This window comes from Kogia breviceps, chromosome 9 (assembly GCF_026419965.1).
Source record: "Kogia breviceps isolate mKogBre1 chromosome 9, mKogBre1 haplotype 1, whole genome shotgun sequence".
NCBI lineage: Eukaryota > Metazoa > Chordata > Mammalia > Artiodactyla > Physeteridae > Kogia > Kogia breviceps.
In genome coordinates this window covers 11,943,845-11,957,148 of record NC_081318.1, presented here as the reverse complement: position 1 = coordinate 11,957,148, position 13,304 = coordinate 11,943,845, and the positions used below count along the sequence as shown (strand labels likewise).

The 13,304-nt window shown below is 51.7% G+C and overlaps 2 protein-coding genes across 8 annotated transcripts in view; one reads left to right on the top strand and one right to left on the bottom strand.

Moving 5' to 3' along the window:
* Nucleotides 1–647: 647 nt before the first annotated feature.
* Nucleotides 648–1,504, top strand: LLCFC1 (LLLL and CFNLAS motif containing 1). The gene is made up of 2 exons (XM_059074816.1): nt 648–789; nt 1,326–1,504. The coding sequence occupies exons 1-2, from the start codon at nt 648–650 to the stop codon at nt 1,502–1,504; spliced, it is 321 nt and encodes a 106-aa protein (XP_058930799.1).
* A 353-nt stretch (nt 1,505–1,857) lies between these two features.
* KEL (Kell metallo-endopeptidase (Kell blood group)) overlaps nt 1,858–13,304 on the bottom strand; it is an 81,385-nt gene continuing 69,938 nt past the window's right edge. For 2 of the 7 annotated variants that reach the window (XM_067041950.1, XM_067041955.1), the window contains 9 exons: nt 6,413–6,523; nt 5,206–5,304; nt 4,906–4,983; nt 4,378–4,541; nt 4,105–4,215; nt 3,904–3,971; nt 3,520–3,689; nt 3,071–3,166; nt 1,858–2,362 (listed from right to left, as the gene is read on the bottom strand). In XM_067041950.1, the coding sequence (XP_066898051.1) occupies nt 2,201–2,362; nt 3,071–3,166; nt 3,520–3,689; nt 3,904–3,971; nt 4,105–4,215; nt 4,378–4,541; nt 4,906–4,983; nt 5,206–5,304; nt 6,413–6,523 (1,059 nt within the window). In that variant the 3' untranslated portion in view covers nt 1,858–2,200. Of the gene's footprint in view, nt 2,363–2,491; nt 2,789–3,070; nt 3,167–3,519; nt 3,690–3,903; nt 3,972–4,104; nt 4,216–4,377; nt 4,542–4,905; nt 4,984–5,205; nt 5,305–6,412; nt 6,524–13,304 lie in introns of those variants that run through there. The other 5 variants (XM_059073486.2, XM_067041951.1, XR_010842045.1 and 2 more) reach the window with 4 other exon arrangements.

Sequence of the window (13,304 nt, the reverse complement as noted above, 5' to 3'; positions counted from 1 at the left end):
ATCCCCTCCTCCACCTCCACCCTCGCCCTCCTTCATTTCTGACGGACCAGAGTTTCATGCACAGCCCAGCACTTGAAGATCCCCATTTCGACACCCGGTCTGGGTCTCAGTTTATGCAAGTCGCTTTCCTTTGAGAAAGGCTGTACAGAGGAGTGGGAAGGTGTGATATTTAGAATCTAAAGAATCGGCCAAGAGCCCTGCTCTGTGCCTTATTATCTGTGTGATCTTCAGTGGGCGAATCGTTTCTTTTGTGAACCTCCGTTTCCTTATCTGTATAATGGGTATGGCAACACCGTGACTTTTGAGTCCCAGTTACTCTGTGGATCTAATGATGTAATGGACGTGAAAGGACTCCAAAAACGCTTAAGTCATTGCTGTGGCTCTGCACAGAATGGCCCACCGTGGTCATCCTGGAAGCCTCCGTTGCCCCCTGCTAGCCACTCTCCACGCTCTTGCCTGCCAACGGAACTCTCCGAGAGGACGGAATGAGGCTCAGGCCCACGGCTGTGATGTCACAGAGCTCATGACATCAGACGTCCTATGGAAGGGAAGGGGAGAAAACGGTGCTGGGAAGGGGTAAGGGCCGGGGCGATGGACAGGGGAGGGAGGAGGGGGTCCTGCCAGGCACTGGGGACTAGGGAAGGCCCATGACTTCCCTGGGCTCCCAGCTCTGCAGGGCAGCTTTCCTGGCATCCATCCTGCTGCTGCTGTGGGTCAAGGGGGTGAAGCCTCAGAAATGGAGCCCAGGCCTGGACGAGAGGAGTCAGAGAGAGAAAACACCCTCTACAGGTAGGTGAAGAAGAGGGTTGATGCCTGAAGCCGGGAACCAGATCTCTTTGGAGTCAGATCACTGGTCAGGCCAGAGGGAAAGCCGAGATAGGTTTGGGTTACCGGTGATCACCCCAGGCCCTACTACTGCAGTGTGAGTGTCGTGTAAAGGGCCTAGAGCCGCAGTTCCTCGCCAGGGCCGTACTCAGGGTGTTCCGGGGCCAGCTGATGTGCAAGGGGCCCTGCGAACACGGGAAGAGGGTCTTTGAAGTTCACCCTTCCCTACGTTGGTCCCTCACTCCCCAAATGAGGTAACACCTTGGAGGAGGCAGTTTGAATTGGCAGGGGGGAGTGTGTGCTCCTGTGTTGGGGCTATGGCTGCACACAGACCAGAAGAGACCCCCCCCAGGTGCAGCATCGCCCCTGTGGTCAAGAACCAGGGTGTGGGCAGTGGGGCTCCCGGGTTCCCCAACGCCTTCCTCTTTCCAAGGCGGGTCGGGGGCGGGCGGGGGGCAGTCAGGAACAGTCCTGTCACGCTGTCCCCCGTCCCGTTTCAGACCAAGATCAAGAGCAGTTTGAAGAGTACTTTCTGGCCTCCTCGGTGGGCGAGCTGTGGCAGGCGGTAGACATGAGCCAGCAAGAGGACGACCAGACGTCAGAGGCGGTGGCAAGCTGTGGCCGCCTGTCTGACCTCGCCTTCTGCTTTTACCTGGCCAGCATCGTGGTTTTTCTATGAGGGACCTGGAGGCGGAGATGGTGGCCTGATTCCTCGATGAGGACCTGGACATCTGCCTCCGCTTCACGGTAGCTTAGTGACCACCCCCACCCCCCCACCCCCACCTTGGGGCTCCGGAGCGCTTCTCCCAAGGGTGGCGTACGTGCGGCTTCCTGGCCCTTGCCCGCGACCCTCCCCTCGGGACGCAGCATCAGAGAGACCCCGTGCTGGCCTCTCAGCGCTGGGTCCGTGGCCCCTGCCCACCTTCCTCCCCACGCTCTAAGCGCCATCTCCAAGAGCCGAGACCCCGGCCCCCTGCCCTTCTCTCTCCCCCAGCCTCTCCTGGCTTTGTTCAGGACAACACATTAGGGGTAGGGAGGCAGCAACAATAAAAGTAATTACAATCAAATCCTGGAAACGATTGGGGGCAGCTTAATTTTGTCTCTAACCAGATTCCACCGACCTTTAGCTCATTCATTGGTTCTTTCCTCGTCTCACGCCCTTGGAACTCTGCTTGGCGCTTTCTCCTCTGATTTCTTCTGCCCTCTACGGGCATCAGACATAGGCATCTTAAGTGTTCTTAAGACACAGGCAGAAGCCAAGGGCCAGCTTTTATTTTTGGAACAGAAGGGGAGAGGAGGTATTGCGCTGACTGCAGGGACGGGGCAGGGAGGTGCTGATACACCTGTACTGAGGTCTCTTTGGGAGCCAGCCGGGTTACCAGAGTTGGCAGCGGCTAGAGGGGTTCATGGGGGTGCCGTGTGGACAGTGGAAGTGTCTGGCGAAGGCTGGGCTGTTGCTTAGGGGCCCGTGGATTCGAAGGATAGGAGGGCTGTGAGTGTCCCGAGGATCCTGGGTGCTGGGGTCCCTACACATCACCTGGGGAGAAAGAGAGGTCCGTCCAGGGTGAGGAGAACAGCAGGGTATCAGGGTCAGCAGGACACGGCAGACCTGGTGACCAGGTGGTAACCAGGGGCAGCACGGATAGAAGCAGGGATAGCAGGGCCACATGGAGAAAGGAAGCTATTTGCCATTTGCGGGTCATTTAATCTGGCAGTGGGTATCTGGGGAGGGCTGGTCTGCGAAATCATACCATTTGTAAGTGCCCTGGAGGTGGGTCTGTTGTAAGAACACTGTGCGGGTCTTTAAGTATCCTGAGGAATTGGGGGCACTATCTGCTGAGGGAGGAGATGGCACTCAGCAGGGGTCATGTCAGGTGGGGACCCCACTGCGTGGCGAGGTCTCCGAGGAGGAATGTGGTCTACAGATAGTCTGTTAAGGCTCTTTTTGAAGGGATCTGTGTTTCTAGAAGAAATGAGAGAAGATAAAAGTTGGGCTCATCTCAAGGAGGGATTTGGGAATAGAGCTGCCTTCCTTTTTTTGGAGGCAGTGCTGAATTTGGCAGAAGAATTTAGAGTAGGATGAAGGGATGGTCCCAAGGGGACCATGTGTGAAAGGATGGCGTGGGTACTTGTGCAGCAGAGGGCTGGTGGCACTGGGGGCAGACGTTTACCAATACCTGAGTGTCCACAATAGGGTATTTATCTGACATGGACTAAGCCCTGGTGGGAGGGGCCGGCTGCCTACCTGGGCATAGCTTCGGAAGAAGAGTTGCCGGGGGCTGAGGTTCAGGTCGGGCAGGGTGGTCTCCCCACGGTACCATAACAGCCTCTTGTTGTATGCCTGGATAGGGGAGTGGGATGGAGAGTCGCCCTTAGGCTCTAGACCCGTGGCCATCTGGGAATCTGAGGCCCTACACGCAATACCCAACACCAGGCCATGGCCGTCCTTCCCAAGCTCTGCACTGACACGCTGCTCTGAGCCAGGAGAAAACGTACTTGCCGTGAGATCTACGGATCTAGAAAAGAGGGCCCTATGGAGTCGGAGGGGGTCCTCAAGTTGCCACCTGTTCGGCAGGGATGCGGAGGGCAGAAAGTTTTGCTATGTTTGCCCGAGGGATGGTGGAAGGAAAAACCGAGGACAGGCCGTCCATTCTGCTGGTAAAAATAGAGCGCAGCCCTTGGGTTGTGAGTTACCTGCAGTGCAATGGCCAGTCCCCCCGTGTCTGCAGCATCCTCCTGGAATGTGCGGGAGCCGTTGAAGAAGGTCCCGTTGGGCAACGGAAAGGCAGCGTAGTGGCGCTCCAGGCAAGCTAGCGCCCCCTGCAGGGCATGGGTGTCACAGGCTGGGCAGCCCCCAGGGAATACTGTTGAAGATCGGGCAAGGGAATGAAATGGTGAGGCGTGATGCAGGGGGAAAGACGTGGGGGTACCTCAAACTGGGCTGGCTCCCAGGAGCACTGCAAAGGCTTCAGAACTGCCCCCCCACCCCCCGTGGAGCCCTCGCACAGCCTCCCTTCTCCCCGTCTAGGCTGCCTTTGGGGCCTTCACCTGGGTTCCCCATGGCCCACTGTTACTCACAGAGATGGTAGAAGATGTGCAAGAGCTCATGGGCCATAATGCTGCCGGCGGCACCAAAGTTCACAGCTCTAGGGAGCAAGGGCCTGTCTTACCCTCAGAATCCTTCCAAGTTTTGGGCCCCAATTCTCCAACCATAAGTCGCATCCTTCATTCATCATAACATTGGTCCTTTGCTCTCGGGAAACTTAGAATGGCCCATACCTGGGGTAGCCAGGGTGGAAAAACGGGGGCTGGAGGAGTCCAGCTGGGAAGACCACCACGTGGTCAGGTATTGAATAGTAAGCATTTACGCCCCAGGGGAGCACCTGCCACCTGTGGAAAGAGCACATGTGAACGCCAGCTCTATCATTTACACGCCGTCCTCCCCACATACTGTCACTGTTCCTGTTCCCCTGAGCCTCTGGCTTTCTTTCCTGCTGATTTTGGACGGCCATCTTTGGGATGCGGTGTCTGTGTCTCCCTCGCCCTCATTACCTGTGGTTGGGGAAAGGCTGCAGGAAACTCTGGATGATTCTAGCTCGGCGGGATCGGACACAGCTCAGGAAGGACTGCAGGAAGCTGGGTCCAAGTTGTATCTGGGAGGAGGCAGGAGGCAACTCGAATACACGGAGACAAATGTAGATGCACACGGACATACCCTGAGGCGGACATGGGAACCCAGACAGAGAAGCCCTGATGCGCGGACATCCCTGGAATGGTGGGAAACCAGCGCCTGCGTGGTACAAACAGGCTTCCCACGTACCAGCACACAAATACTCAGGCAAGTCACACGAACGCATGGGTGCGAGTGCACACACACGCTCCACGTGACCTGCAAAGATCCTACGCTTCTGTTGGCAAGATCCGTAGTGGGGCTATTCGCCCATCAGGCCCCAGCGGCACCAGGGCGGGGAAGGGGTTTTTTAGGATCAACTAGGGAAAATGACTGTCTGCCACTCTGGCGGATCAGGGTGGGTGAAGAAGTTGAGGGTTAAAGAGTAACTGGCAAGCGCAGGAACCCACATCGTTGTATTCTTGTCTGGCTGGGTCTGGCTTCAAGGCCCATTCCGGGGCCCCCATCTTCACCTGCAGCTGGGTGACCTGGGAAGACACACAGAGGTGGAAGGAACCTAGCTGCCCCAAGTCTCATCAGAAGGAACCTCTCCCGCACACTGCCCCGTCCCAGGATGTGTGTGCGGCATACTGGTGTTTATACTTGCCTTGTGCCTTGAGCGCGCTCCTCCAAGCCCTGTGATCTCTTGATCCAACACTCAGTTCACACCTACTACCCGTTCCCACACCGACTCCTTCTCCTGGCCCTACCTTGTCCTGGGCCTTTGCGCGGGTCTCTTCATCCATCCAAGGAAGCATCTGGAAGCGAGCGATGAGGGCATCCTTGATTGCAGTGAATAATTCCATGGCCTGTGGGCAGGATGGGGCAGGCAGAAAGAGAGAGGATCAAGATCAGCCTCAGTCCAGTCCTGGGCCCTGCCCACTGGGCCTCTAGGAAGGGGCCTTGACCCTGAGGGGCTGCCAGAAGGAGGAAGATCTCAGAAAGAGAAAGTGGAAAGTGATATCTACTAGGCGACCACAAACTCAGGGCACAGAGAGCTGTATCTGGGGATGCGAAGGGGGTACCAAGCCCAGAAGGGGGAAGGTGGGGACCGGTCACTCCTGACACTTGACGGGGTAGACAGCTCTTTTCCGTGACCCTGTCCTCTCTCTCGGCCGGGCAATCCTCTCAGAAAGTGGCAGGAGGAGGGGGGACCACCATCCCCTTCTCTGCTCTCGAGGGCCCTCGTCCTCACACCCTGCATTTCCTCTCTCCATCTTCCGGGGGTCCTCAGCTTCGCAACAAGCTGAAACCTGCCCAGCTTCACAGCCTGACTGTGTACGGACTGCTTTCTCAGCCATCTACCACCGTGTGTATTTCCTTTCTTGATGGAAGAAAATGGATGACAACGTCGGGAGCCTGAGTTCGAGTCCTAACTCTGCTGTCCGGTAGCTGTGTGATCTTGGGCAGGTTACTTAACCCCTCTGTGTTTCAGTCAGGTCCCTCTGCTTTAACATTATAATAATAGTAGGAATTAAAGTAGTTGGTGCAAAGTGCTTACAAGAGTATCAGGCACATGGTAGGCACTGGAAAAATATTCAGTCGTTATTTATTGGCACTTCTGAAGATGACAGCGTTCCATTCTGATGTCATTTCACATGTTGTTAAAAAAAAATCATAGGTAAACAAGGAGGTCATGCAGTTCAATTTTCTCATTTTATGGTTGAAGAAACACATGAGTAGGAAAGCTGGGTGACTTGTCCGGATCAGTGTGTGTCATGCGGACTTTGTGTCTCAGAGCTAAGCCGTGCAGACCCTAGGAATGCAGCGTCGTGTCCCTCTCTGGGTTCTCTCTCTAACTGCCTGGTTCTCTGACCACAGAGACCACCGAGAAGAGCAAAGTCACTAGAACTAGGAGAGGATGGGTTGGTGGGGAAGGGGTGGAAGGACGTGGGCTGGGGAAGAGCCCTCACGTACAGCACTTCGGGTGCTGGGGCCGAAGGCCTCACGGACAAACAAGGCTGCCAGAGTAGGCTTGAAGAAGGCTTCTGTCTTCTCCACACACGTCATCCAGCGAGGGTGGGCGGGCTACAGAGACAAAGCTGGAGTGAATGGCTCCCGCCAAGACCTCTTCCTCATCCACGTTCCCAGGCCAGTCTTACCTAGACTTTCACCCCCAGAGCATGTGCTCTTTGCTGGACTTGCTGGGTGTGTCTCCCTTTACTCTATACCCCTTTTTGGTGACACACATGGGGTCATGCTGCTTAGCAAAAAGGGGCTCACATCTCCTCCAGGGTTAGTCTCATGAGCCTGGGTTGGGCAAACTATCCTTGTTCTTATTGCCTATTGAATTTGAGAGCCAGGCCGCTGGGAGGCATCCTTCTGGATGACTGAAAGGCTCCTGGGAAGGACAGGACTAGAGCCAACCCTGTCACTTCAGCAGGTCTGCCTGCCACCCGCCCACCACGCACAGGGCGTGGGGAGCCCAGCGGAGACTCCCATCCCCCCAAGCTTCTTTTCTTAAAGGAGAAATTGAAGGAAAAGTCTCCCTGCCTCCTGCCTTCCTCCCCCACTCTCCAAATGGTTATTGAGGCTCATATGGTAAAGAAGAAAGTTATCACAGTGAAATTGGGTTTTAGATGCCATATTGTTTGGTGGGAGAAGAGGAAAAAAAGAAAAGACTAAATACACGAATTCAGAGCGCTGAGACACTTTCTGCCAAATCAGGGAAAAGGATATAGGATGAGAGGATGGACGTCTTCAACTTCAAAGGCAGAGAAACGGTTAGACAAAAACTCAAAAGAGGGGACTTCCCTGGTGGCGCAGTGGTTAAGAATCCACCTGCCAATGCAGGGGACACAGGCTCGAGCCCTGGTCCGGGAAGACCCCACATGCCACGGAGCAACTAACTAAGCCCGTGCACCACAACTACTGAGCCTGTGCTCTAGAGCCCGTGAGCCACAACTACCGACCCCCGCACCTAGAGCCCGTGCTCCGCAACGAGAGAAGCCACGGCGATGAGAAGCCCCCGCTCGCCGCAACTAGAGAAAGCCCGCGTGCAGCAACGAAGACCCCACGTGGCAAAAAAGAAATAAATTTATTAAAAACTAAACAAATAAAAACTGAAGGAGGGCCTTGGCAACTGGGGTGTTTTTTTTTTTTTTAACACGTTTGACCAGAGACGTATTACTGCCACAGGCGTTCGTTTCTGCAAAAATCCCCCGGTCAAATAATGTGTTAACAGCAGGATGGAAAGACTAAGAAACACAAAAGAGAGATGCTGGGGTGGATGGCTTTGAAGAGACGACCAAGCGTAGGCCCAGAGATGACGCAGGGCAGATGAGAAACAAACTCAGGAAGCTGGCCTAAGGGAAAGCTGAGCTGGGACTTAGGAAAAACCGGCTAACATGCTAATTTGGGCTGAGTGGGCTGAAGTCACAAGACTTCATTCCTGTAACTTATTTATTCCCCCAGACCTCCCGGCAGGCAAGGCAGTTAGGCCGCCACCACGCATTCCGGTCCTAAGGTTGGAGAGAGTTTATGGGGCTTCCGACAAAAGAGGAAAGAGAAAGGAAGGCCAGTGCTTCTGTTACTGAAGACACCCCCAGGCCTCTCTATTAGAATGTTTATCATTTTGGAGGTTTTGCTCCAGGCCCGGCTGCCCACATCTGTGCGTTCTTGTCTGTCCCCTCACCATGAGACCTATTAAGGACCTTCTCCTGGGGAGGAGACGGGACTCAGACACTTTCCATAGTGTATCACTTGGAGCTCGGAAACTCACAAATGTGAAAAACAAACAAATACACATAGAAAGGCAACCTTGGTCTGACAGTAATGCCTGGGTCAAGGGCAGGTGCTGCCGGCCACCTTCGGTGTCCATCCCCTGCAGGCCCGCGATGACAAGCTCGGCTCTGAGACTGCGTTTCATCAGACTGCTGCCGGAGGTGGAGGGCTGCACCCAGGACAGCAGCAGACACGTCAGCCTTGAGCTTGGTAACGTGGACCTGCCTGCCCTTTCTACACCTCCTGGTTCTTGAGTTGTTTCCTGACCCCTTTTGCTGGTGCCTGCCCTTCTCTCCAACAGCCTTTGCCTGTTCCGTGCTGTTGCCCACAGCCCAGGCCACGGCAGGCCCTGACCTGGTTCCTGGAGAGCATGGACACCACCTCGGAGCGTCCACTGCTCCCCGTGTGCCGCTCTGGGATTCTCTGGGTCACCGCTGTGCTGAGTCATATGTTCTATGTGCAGGAAAATAACCTCCAGAATCTATAAATGAACATAAGTCTCAGGGGTGGAGGCTGGCAGGTTGTAATATTCATCTGCTGGGGGTTATGAGTATCTGAGCTGTCTCTCAAGGCACGGAGCGATACGAGTATACCACGTTGATTGAAAATAGAGAGAAAATGAAAAAAAAAAATCATTGCTAAAATACAGAGGATAGAAGAAATACTTCAAACCCAGGATAATGAGGCTCAAAAGATTAATTTCAAGGAACAGAAAAAAGTTGCGGGAGTGGGAATGGGGGAGGGGATGGGGTGCGAGTTTGGGGTTAGCAGATGCAAACTATTATATACAGGATGGATAAACAACAAGGTCCTACCGTAGAGCGCAGGGAACTCTATGCAAAACCCTGTGATAAACCATAATGGAAAAGGGTAGGAAAAAGAATGGACATATATGTATAACTGAATCGCTTTGCTGTACAGCAGAAGTTAACACAACACTCTAAATCAACTGTACCTGAAAAAAGAAAAATCTTTGAAAAAAGAAAGAAAAAAAGTTGCACATACAAGCTTAGAACCATGAGTAATGACAGACATGATAAAAATCAGGAAAAATTCCAAGAGTCTGGAGAGAAGCAAATTTTTAGTAAGGGGAAGGTAGATTTGAGAGATTACAGGTGAGTCAGGAATCCTTAATGTTAATTTCTAAACAAAATTCTAGAATGAATCATTAAACCGACTATTTTTGAACACTTGGAAAATAATGTGTAACTACTGAGGGCCAGCAGAGCATCACTGAGGACGAATAATACCAAAATCCTTTTTCAGTGTCACCACTTTTAAAGGATCATTAAACTGGGATACACAGTAGATCAGGAGTCACAAACTCCAACAGGGGCCATGAGGTAACCTAAGTGAGAGAAGCAGTCCAACATCAGAACCCCAGGACTAGGAGGGGTGCGGCAAACCGGAGAGAGGGACGCAGCCCTACTGGCTGCGTCACTCGGCTCCAATCATTTGTTGCCCCTGGAGACGGCGAGCTCGGTGTTGCCGGAGCTCCACATTGACAACACCGGAAGGGTGGAACTCTGACTCTTGCTGTGCCATCACCTAGTGTTTGAAAGTCGGCCGTTCATTAACAGTTTGTAAAAAGCTTTAAAGGCCAACAACACACACCTAGGGGCCAGATTCAGCCTCAAGGACCACCGCAGCGCTCCCTCGGAACAGAGAATTCAGTATTTACTAACTGTGGATTATGAACTTAAAGCCTCATACTTGAGTTACGCCAGCTATAAAAATGAGCCTAGGGCTTCCCTGGTGGCGCAGTGGTTGAGAGTCCGCCTGCCGATGCAGGGGACACGGGTTTGTGCCCCGGTCCGGGAAGATCCCACGTGCCGCGGAGCGGCTGGGCCCGGGAGCCATGGCCGCTGAGCCTGCGCGTCCGGAGCCTGTGCTCCGCAATGGGAGAGGCCACAGCAGTGAGAGGCCCGCGTACCACCAAAAAAAAAAAAAAAAAAAAAAAAAAAAAAAAAAAAAGAGCCTAATGCCTGTTCTACCTTCCTCACAAAGCTGCTTGGGAGAGCTGGGCAAATACTACTTGGAACGTGCGCTGTAAGTTCTAAAGTTCTACCCCACTCTGTTGGCATTATTCTGATGTCAAGATAGCAGGTGGTAAAACCCAACATTACATCTTTGTGAACTCGATGGAGAAATCCACGTTCAATGACAGTGTGAGTTGAGCGGATTCTGACGGGCTGATCCATAGGGGAACATCAGTGATTAGTGACTCCAAGTTAGTACGAGCTTCTCCAACCACCCCACTGGACACTGTAGCACGTCCTCACCTAGTATGCCTCTCTCTCTTTCCTGTTTTATTTTTTCATAACACTTAATACCATCCAATATGTTTTATTCAGCTTACTGTCATTCTACCTCCATTAGAATATAAGGGTTTGAGGGCAAGGATTTTTGTCTGTTTTGTTCATGAAGAGTTCCAAGAGCCTAGAGAAGTGTCTGGCATGTAACAGGGGCTCAATGAACACTTGTTGCATAAATGAACTGACGACTCTACGCTAGGTCTTCAATAACCTGACCCAATACTCTTCCCTCTGCAGAATTTTACCAGTCATATCTAGATGAAGATGCAATAAATAAAACCACGAATGACCCGAGGCAGAAATAACAGATCATGGAAACAAAGGCTAAAATTACCTGAATCAATTGGGATATTGGGCCGAACGTAAACAGTTCACATTTAATGGAAAAAAAGGGGAAATTCTGCTTTTAATTCCCCAAACTCAGCTTCTCAAGTTTAATAAGAGGAAGACCTGGCTTAACAGCCAGTTTCATTGACGATATATTCAAAAGTCATAAACAAAATACGGTCAGATAATGAGACCTAACAGTCCTTCTGAATAAGGGCATTACCCATTAGAATTCGTTCAGAAGAATATGGTTAGACATCTGTAATTAATAACCATTGGACAGAAATACAAATTTTGGTCAAATCGAGGGCAAAACCTTGGTGGTATCTTTGACTCCACTTTCACTCTCACACCACACATCCGTCAGGAAACCCTGCTGCTTACCTTCAAAATACGATCTTTTAAAACATAAAACAGATAAATCCCTCTATAGGCCCCTGTTACATGCAGAGAAAAACCCTGGACCTCCCAGGCCCAGTATAATCCCCTCCTCCCCTCTCTGATTTCCTCCCTACTCTTATCCTATTTGCTTTCTCTGTTCCAGTTGTGCTGGCTTCCAGGCTGATTTTCAAACCCCCAGGCCAGGCTCCAGCAGCAGTATGAATTTTGGAGGTTTTTTGCAGCCTTGCCTGCAAGCCCAATCACCTCTACTCAGCCAGAGCCACCAGAAGGATCCCTCCCTCACACTGCACCAAGCCTTAGCCAGCCTGCCCCATGCCTCGTTGCAATGAAATGTTATCCCTTTCTCCGCCGGAAAACCCGTTCTTCTCCCTAGTCACTGCTTCCATCCGACCTCCCGTTCAGATATCCCACTGATCATTTAAACCCACCCTCATCTCTCCCTCTTAGGAATTCCAAGAGTATCTAAACCAGAGTTTTCTCAGAACCCAGTGACGCCCATTCATTTACTTAGCGTATGACTGCTTTTGTGTTACAAGGACAGAGTTGAGTGGTTGCAACACAGATCACATAGACCACAAAGCCAAAAATATTTACTATCTTGACCTTTATAGAAAGAATTTGCCAAAGCATTTTTTGTTACCACCCACTATTTCTCAATCCTGCACAGTTTGTGGTTAAAAATACGGCCTCATGGATCAGACAGACCAGTTTTGGAGTGTGTTCTTTCACTTAGTAGCTGTGTGGTCTTGGGAACATGACATGTCCTTTCTGAGGACCTCAGAGTGGTTCTGGGAGTAGTCAATAAAATAAGCAATGCCTGACACAGAGTAACTACTCAACGTATTTCAGCTTTTATTATTAATATGTGTCATACCTGGTGCCGTCCCAGACAGGCGAAAGGGCTTCACCAAGTCACGGAACTATTTGTTGGTAGGGTTTGATTCAGCTTTTAAGCCCAAGGACAATTATATATCCTATTAGATATATAAGGATGTTTATAATACGTAAATAAAGGATATATATGTGTATAAAGGGTGGAGACTTTAGCAATTCATAAGCCCTCTAAGATTTTTAAGTGTGAATTTCAACGTTGGCATTCTGACACCTTTCAAGAAGTGCCACCAGGCCATGGTTCTGGGATTTCCGGGAAGCTGTTTGGTGCCAGGGATTTTGTAGCAACCCTAACTAAGAGGGGTTGGGGCTCTGTCTCATCTGAGTCAAGAGAAAGGCTGAGCCAAAGGTTCTTGGGGACTAGCCTACCCGAGTGAAAATTCTAGGAAGTTTTTTGGTTCTTCTTTTAACAATGATTAAGCACACAGACTCTGGAGCCAGACTTCCAGAGTTCAAATCCTAGCTCTAACAACTTACTAGGTATGTTAGCCCGAGCAAGACCCTTAACCTTTGGGTCTCCATTTACCCATCAATAAAACAGGGACAGAACGTTCTGCCCACCTCATGGAACGGTGAGGGATCAAATCAGCTCCTCTATCTAAAGGGCTTAGAAAAATGTCTAGCACATTTGAAAGTCTCAATAGGCAATGACTACATTCCAGTCCCTGTGTTTACAATTCCCTTCTCCGAATTCCACAGATACTTCAGGTTGCCAAAGCCATGAGTTTTCTCCAAGGCAGAGAAATGGTCCACAAATGACTGAGAAAAGAAACCCAGTGATTTTCAAGACTACCCTGAGGCCTTGCCTGAGGCTGGAGGGCATCTTATGTTCTAGACGCCTCCTCCTGGGATTGGAGGTGTCCACCTAGGATTTCAAAGTTCTCAGTAACTGAGTATGGACAGAGTAGACTTGGGTTAGTGGAGCGCGTGTGGTGCAGCTCCCTCCTCTGATGTGTTGGGATGTGCACCACGAAGCCCACGGGGTGGCGGACAGGACCCTCGGGATGTCAGAGATGAGCTCTTTGTGAAGCACCTTTGCACATGGAACGCTGGAATCCCCTAGGCAACGGGAAGGCCCCTGCTCGCTACACCCGCCTCTTGCTCCAGTGAACCCTGGGCTGTGTGTCCGGCCCCTCAAATCGCAGCGCTCA